At 51.9% G+C, this 7,500-nt stretch overlaps 2 protein-coding genes across 9 annotated transcripts in view; both read left to right on the plus strand.

Moving 5' to 3' along the window:
* Nca (neurocalcin homolog) overlaps positions 1–7,500 on the plus strand; it is a 626,340-nt gene that overhangs the window by 591,484 nt on the left and 27,356 nt on the right. The gene's annotated exons all lie outside the window — the stretch shown is intronic.
* LOC113819578 (neuronal calcium sensor 2) overlaps positions 1–7,500 on the plus strand; it is a 338,619-nt gene that overhangs the window by 329,836 nt on the left and 1,283 nt on the right. For all 4 annotated transcript variants that reach the window (XM_070123469.1, XM_070123470.1, XM_070123467.1 and 1 more), the window contains one exon: positions 1,796–1,924. In XM_070123469.1, coding sequence (XP_069979570.1) covers positions 1,796–1,924 — 129 coding nt within the window. The remainder of the gene's footprint in view (positions 1–1,795; positions 1,925–7,500) is intronic.

Genomic DNA, 7,500 nt, shown 5'->3' on the forward strand with positions numbered 1-7,500 from the left:
CTCACTCCCTCCCTCCCTCCCTCCCACCTACTCTGGCCTCATACTCTGTAGGCCATTCATGGATTCTGATTGCTATCGGGGTATTATGTGGGTTTTATTAGTACAGTTTGTTTACATTTCCTCCCTGCGTATTTCGTCATTCTCCTTCCTTTTTTTGTAATCCTTGGAATCGCTTTTGATTTTCCTGCTTTCGTTTTTAACCTCTACTTCATCTTCTATATTTTCTTGTTCTCGTTCGCCTCTGATTTTTTGAGATAGAGATAGAGAGAGAAATAGAGAGATAGAGAGAGAAATAGAGAGATAGAGAGAGAAATAGAGAGATAGAGAGAGAAATAGAGAGATAGAGAGAGAAATAGAGAGATAGAGAGAGAAATAGAGAGATAGAGAGAGAAATAGAGAGATAGAGAGAGAAATAGAGAGATAGAGAGAGAAATAGAGAGAGAGAGAGAGAAATAGAGAGAGAGAGAGAAATTGAGAGATAGAGAGAGAGGGAGAGAGAGAGAGGGAGAGAGAGAGAAAATAGAGAGAGAGAGAGAATAGAAGTATACAGAGATATTAGAGAGAGAGAAAATATTAGAGAAATAGAGAGAGAGAGAGAGAGAGAGAGAGAGAGAGAGAGAGAGAGAGAGAGAGAGAGAGAGAGAGAGAGAGAGAGAGAGAGAACGAAATACCAGAAATTAAGAGAATAGAGACAAATGCACACGAAGGAGACTCGGCAATAAACGACAGAATGCAAGAATAATAACTTTCCGCGGCCACATCTCCAGGGGCTCCGTATGCCCACTCACGGCCCCAGCACCCACGGGAGGCAGGGCGGCGGGGAGAGCCGGCCAGGCCTCAATCCTCTTGGGCCATTTGTCTCTCTCTTCTGTCGCTTTCTCTCTCGCTGTCCCCCCCCTCTCTCTCTCTTTGTCTTTCTATATCTGCCTCTGTGGTTGTCTCTCTCTTTGTCTCTGTCTGTCTGTCTCTCTCTCTCTTTCTCTTTCTCTTTCTCTTTCTCTTTCTCTTTCTCTCTTTCTCTCTCTCTCTCTCTCTCTCTCTCTCTCTCCCTCCCTCCCTCCCTCCCTCTCCTCCCCCCCCTCCCTCCCTCTCTCCTCCCCCCCTCCATCCCCTCTCTCTCCCTCCCCCCTCCCTCCCTCTCTCCTCCCCCCTCCCTCCCTCTCTCTCCCCCCTCCCTCTCTCTCCCTCCCCCTCTCTCTCCCCCCTCCCTCCCTCTTTCTCTCCCCCCCCCTCCCTCCCTCTTTCTCTCCCCCCTCCCTCCCTCTTTCTCTCCCCCCCTCCCTCCCTCCTTCTCTCTCTCTCTCCCCTCCTCCCTCCCTCTTTCTCTCCCCCCCTCTCTCTCTCCCCCCCTCCCTCCCTCCCTCTGCATTTGGGTGTGTGCAAAGCAGGCGAGGAATGCGGGGCGAGCGAGGCGGGGAGAGTCCTCGCCCTAGACGCTCCCATCAGCCTGGCGCCAAGGCATGTGAATTATCATTTTAGTCGAGGGAGGCGCGTTCGTCGGAGCGTCAGTGCTCGGAATGAGCGGCGCCGTGACGCGCTTTCGACTCCGCTGACGTCTGTGCTAAGTGGAGGCGGCCAGATTGCATGCAGGTTAAGCAGCCAGAGACCGGCAATTTCGAATGCGAAGGGAGGGGAAGAATTCGAGACATAGACATAGACACAGATTGGCCTCCCCCCCCCCCCCCCACACACACACACACCAAAGAAAGAAAGGAGGAAAAGAATACATGAAAATGGTAAAACATAAATGAATAGAATGAATGATGATCCTAATGTGTTTTCTGTTCGTTCGCAGGAATTCCTGTTGGCCATCGACGTGACGAGCGCGGGCACCCCCGAGGAGAAGCTCAAATGGGCCTTCCGCATGTACGACGTAGACGGTAACGGCGTCATCGACGTGCAGGAGATGACCAAGATTGTCCAGGTTCGTGGTCCGTCCCTCACGTGTACCTTCTTGCTTCTCCTTTCAGGCGTGTTTCGCTCTTCGTTTCCCCTTCCCCCTCTTTTCTCCGTCAGCTTTCAGAAGGGGCGAGCGCGCGGGGTTGGTGGCGTTCGTCTTTGGAGCTCTCGTTTTCTCTAGGCTTTTGATGTTGTTATTGTTATTGTTTTTATTATTATCATTATTATTGTTATTGTTATTGTTTTTATTAATATTATTGTTGTTGTTATTGTTATTGTTATTTCATTGTTATTATTATTATCTTTTTTTATTATTAATTTATAATCATTATTAATTTGTAATTAGTTGGTGGCGTGGAGCAAGGGTGAGGAGACAATGCGTGGCTGGATCACGGGCGTACCTCAAGGCGATAGGATTGTGCCTCCGGGAAAAGTAAAAGTAAAAATAAAGTAAGAAAAGGAAAGGTGGACAAGAGGAAAATTGCGGGTTGGTCAAGTGGCGCAAAGGGTTAGGCTGACCATGATGCGGGTAGCCCCTGGCAGGAGGAGGTTGGCCCTGCGTGGCACAGGGTGTCATCAGTAAGACCGCTGGATCTTAGTGACCCTGATTCCTCTCGATGACTCTGGTTCCTTAATCCTAGAGCGACGATCCGCGGGATTACGTGGATCGCCGTGTGACAAGCTAGGATTAGGGAAGGCCTGATGATGGGCGATGGGCGCTCCTTAGAAGAAGGGCGGGGGATGGTGAAGGGAAGGGAGGTGAAGGGGAGAGGTGGAAGGAGATGAAGGGGAGGGAGAGATGGAAGGAAAGGAAGGGGAGGGAGAGATGGAAGGAGATGAAGGGGAGGGAGAGATGGAAGGAGAGGAAGGGGAGGGAGAGGTGGAAGGAGATGAAGGGGAGGGAGAGGTGGAAGGAGAGGAAGGGGAGGGAGAGGTGGAAGAAAAAGGGGAGGGAGAGGTGGAAGGAGAGGAAGGGGAGGGAGAGATGGAAGGAGAGGAAGGGGAGGGAGAGGTGGAAGGAGATGAAGGGGAGGGAGAGGTGGAAGGAGAGGAAGGGAGGAGAGGTGGAAGGAGATGAAGGGGAGGGAGAGGTGGAAGGAGATGGAAAGGGAAGGGAGAGATGGAGATGATGGAAGGAAATAAGGGGAAGGGAAAGAAATAGGAGATTCAGGGAAGGAAGAGAGAAAAGGGGGAAAAGACGGGGGGATATGCGCGGAGGAGGAGAGATAGAAGGATGCAAGAAAGAGAGAAAGAGATCCAGGAGGCGGGGAGCGCCGTGGGTAGGGAGGGATGATGGTGGAAGAGGTCACATGCCTTTTAGGTGGAGGTGAGGAGGAGGAAGAGAAAGAAGACGAGGAGGAGGAGGTGGGGGACGATGACAAGAACAAGGACGAGGACGAGGACGAGCACGAGGAGGCTGTAGTGGGAGAGGAAGAGAAGGCGGAAGAGGACGATGAGAGGAAGGGTGGAAGGGTGGAGGGAGGGCGGTGGATGGATGGTGGAGAGTGGAGGACGTGGTGGCCAGCAGTATTGATCACCATATGCAACAGGGCACCTCCGGCACGCGCGCCTCCATCATCCCACTGGCTGGCTGGCCTCTGCTCCTCCTCCTCCTTGCTTTCCTCCTCCTCCTCCTCTTCTCCTCCTTGCTTTCCTCCTCCTCCTCCTCCTCCTCCTCCTCCTCCTCCTCCTCCTCCTCCTCCTCCTCCTCCTCCTCCTCCTCCTCCTCTTATCCTCCTCCTCCTCCTCTTATCCTCCTATCCTCCTCCCCTTCCTCCTCCTCCTCTGCTTCGTCCTCCTCCTCTTCCTCTTATCATCATCCTCGTCCTCCTTTTCCTCTTATCATCATCCTCGTCCTCCTCTTCTCCTCCTCTTCTTCGTCGTCGTCGTCCTCCTCCTCTTCTTCGTCGTCCTCGTCCTGCTGCTTCCGCCGTTGCTCCTCCTCTTCTTCGTCGTCTTCGTCGTCCTCGTCCTGCTGCTTCCGCCGTTGCTCCTCCTCTTCTTCGTCGTCTTCGTCGTCCTCCACATCTTCGTCCTCCTCCTCCTCCTCCTCCTCCTCTTCCTCCTCCCTCTCCACCTCTTCCTCCTCCTCCTCCTCCTCCTCCTCCTCCTCCTCCTCCTCCACCTCTTCGACCTCCTCCACCTCTTCGACCTCCTCCACCTCTTCGTCCTCCTCCACCTCCTCCTCCTCCACCTCTTCGTCCTCCTCCTCCTCCTCCTCCTCCACCTCTTCGTCGCCGTCGTCCTCCTCCACCTCTTCGTCGTCGTCCTCCTCCTCCACCTCTTCGTCGACCTCCTCCGCCTCTTCGTCCCCCTCCTCCTCCTCGTCCCCTTTCTCCTCCTCGTCCCCTTTCCCCTCCTCCTCCTCGTCCCCTTTCCCCTCCTCCTCCTTTCTTCATCCTCTTCGTCCCCCTCCTCCTCCTCCTCTTCGTCCCCCTCCTGCTCCTCCTCCTCTTCGTCCCCTTTCTCCTCCTCCTCTTCGTCCCCCTCCTCCTCCTTTCTTCCTCCTCCTCCTCCTTTCTTCCTCCTCCTCCTTTCTTCCTCCTCCTCCTTTCTTCCCCTTTTCCTCTCTTCCTCCCCCCTTCCCCCCAGGGAGCGAGCGGCGAAGGCCTCGTTCCGACGGCGACGTCGTCTGATCGTGCCATGACGGGACTCCGGCCGCAGACGACGACGGCTTACTTTTGTTCCTTTGTTGGTTTGTCTCTTTCTTCATTGGCGTTTATTTGTTTGCTTTGATCCTGTTTCAATTTTCGTAGGGGGATAGATATCCTTTTTTCCCGTTGTACAAACTTGTATTGGTTTTTTGTAATTAGCATAACTGTTGCACTGGCGCGATCACCTGATAATGTAATTAGATTCATCCGTCAGGTTGACGTCATTAAAGTTATGGAACGTTAATGAAGACTTTTAAGATTAATGTGACGGTTCTTTTCCCACGAAATAATAAGCAGATGATAGTTTGATGGTCTTGCTGTGGTACAGCTCTGGCGATAAGATTTGTTTTGGGATGACATACTTACTCTTGAAAGTTCACCACTCAGTATTTTTGTTCCGTATTTCCTCCCGTTCTGTCAGCAGTGGAGCCCAGAGCCTGACTTCATAACTCTCTCTGCCCAGGCGCCCAGACCCTGAGTGTTTTCCCGGCGCGGTTCTCTGGCCAAACATTGTGGCGGGCGGTAGCGACGTCATGTTTACTTTGTCGTGGAAACGTAAACCACTTTTGGGACTAACATTGTGTTTGTTATTATTATTTTGCGTTTGGGACAGCGTTTTTTTTTTTTTTTTTTGTATTTTCATGTTCACCGGAATGTCCTTCAGAGATATTTTCTCTGCTTTTGAAAAAAGTGTATATCCAAAGACGCTCTTTCTTTAGCTTCTTCGTTTTATCATTGATTCTGCGACTATCTTTGGGTTATCAGAACTGACAGGGAATGTAAAGGGTCTATTAAGCCTTTGTTCATCTCTTGTCCCAAGCCTTGGTTTGCATCTCAGGGGCTCCGTTCGGGTCATGTCACCTTAGCAGTTTAGGCGGAAGACCCAGCTTGACATCCGAAGGGGGAGGGGGAGGGGGCCTTGGGAGCTACCGGTAGGGGCTACGTTGGTTCTGATAGGCTTTGCTGTGTCGTGAGGAGCAGCTGGGTTCCATGATTAATGTTTTAAGTTTTTACATCTACGTTCTCTTTCTGATAGAGGCGATAGTAAAGGATGTGGAGATTCTTATACCCTGGCAGTTTGATGGTTCCTCCGGCAGACGATCGTGCAAGGAAAGTCAATAATGGTCTTTCGATTGATGACAAATTGATCTTCCTCCCGGCGAGCGGATCGATGGCTTGGCTTGGGAGATATTTTCGTTCTGTCTTTTATTTTTGATAAGCCGCAATAGCTTTTTTTTTCTTTTTTTTGTGAAAAGCATTGTTATAGAGATCATGAAGTAACTTTTCTTTGGATGTGAGTTTTTGTCGCAGGAGAATTTAGGAGTTCTCATACAGCCCGTGAACCGCCGTTCCTTATCGCTAACCAAAGCCCGGCCATGCGGAGGAATGCGACGCGGCCAGCGACTGGGGCGTCAGTTGCCTTCGGGCGCGGAAGGGTCACGTGACTGCTCTGAGGAGAGAGCGCGGCGACTGGTGGCCCCGCGGCGCTCTCGCACGAGGCGGCGAGCGACGGCCGAGGGTGCCTCGGAGTGTCCAGGCCTGCAGGACAGGGGAAAGAGCTGGAGCGGTTATAAAAAGAAAACACACAAGTGTTGTACCCGCGCAATCTTTAATTGCTTCCGCCTACTCCACGCGCTCTCTCAAGGAGTTTTAAAGTGGTGGTCCCCAGGCCGTAAGAGGTCAGGGCTTCGTAGGAGGAACAGGACATTTAGGAGAGGAGAGAGGGGAGGGCAGCGGAGGGAAAGTGAAAGGGAAAGGAATTTAGCACGAAAGTGCCCGTGATTTTTTTTTTCTTTTTTTTTGGGGGGGGGGTGTTACTTACGGTAGACCTCGTGTGAAGGTTGACCCTTTCCATCCTCGCCACTGTGCGGATGCAGTTTCTTTCATCTTTAATTTAATGTCCATTCCGCAAGTCTCAAGACCACGAGTGCCATTCGACGCGAAAAAGTTGCAGATGGCGCAGATCTGTCGCCGAGTGTAACGAGTCTGCTTGATCGCGTCCGACCTTTTTTCTCCCTTTTTATTGCGCGGGTTTTCGCGTGATCCAGACTGCGGTGCCATTTCTCTTAACGATCTGCTCCTAATTGTTATCGGGCTTATTCGAGAATCGCTGGCGCTGTTTTTCTGTTTCCTCCCCTCCTTGAGTGGGGGTGGGGGGGGAGGGCGTCGTGGAGAGCGAGTTGAAAAGGTTCTTTGGACAAATTCATAATGTAGGCAGTTCAAGACAGACTGTACTTTTTATACTTCTCCACCGGGATTAAGAATGCAGTTTCACTTGGTGCATTTTTTATCATTACTTTTTCACCTATTTCTGGATTTTTTTTACGTTTTTGTCATTGACGTGACAGAAGGGATGAAAATCCCCCATCAATTTGAAGTCAGGAAAGTACGTTGGTGGAGTCGCGGTTTCGCTGTTACATGTCGCTCACGTCCGCCGTTCCTTTCGCACGCCGTTCTTTCGGCACGGCCTGCCTTAGGTCTCGTTCCAGAGCGAGACAGGAGCAGCGAACCCGTGGCAAGACTCGGGCGACGCCGTTTGCGAGGACGCGGGTCTCGGGGAATGCATTCAGGGCGTCCAAAAGGCTTTGCATAACGCGTTAATTACGGCCACGAAGCGGGAAAGAGGATGGGGGAGGAAGGGCACCGCCCTTTCTCTCTCTCTCGTGTGTGTGTGTGTGTGTGTGTGTGTGTGCGTGTGCGTGTGCGTGTGCGTGTGCGTGTGCGTGTGCGTGTGCGTGTGCGTGTGCGTGTGCGTGTGCGTGTGCGTGTGCGTGTGCGTGTGTGTGTGTGTGTGTGTGTGTGTGTGTATGTGTGTGTGTGTGTGCGTGCGCGCGCGCGTGCATTCTTTTTTCAGTTTATCCCTGTGTCTCCCGAGCCCTCTCCTCTTCTTTAACCCGATTCCACAGGGCTTTTGTTCCATTTCCGTCTCTTCACCTTTTCATACTAT

The sequence above is a fragment of the Penaeus vannamei genome, chromosome 7 (genome assembly GCF_042767895.1).
Source record: "Penaeus vannamei isolate JL-2024 chromosome 7, ASM4276789v1, whole genome shotgun sequence".
NCBI classification, from domain to species: domain Eukaryota; kingdom Metazoa; phylum Arthropoda; class Malacostraca; order Decapoda; family Penaeidae; genus Penaeus; species Penaeus vannamei.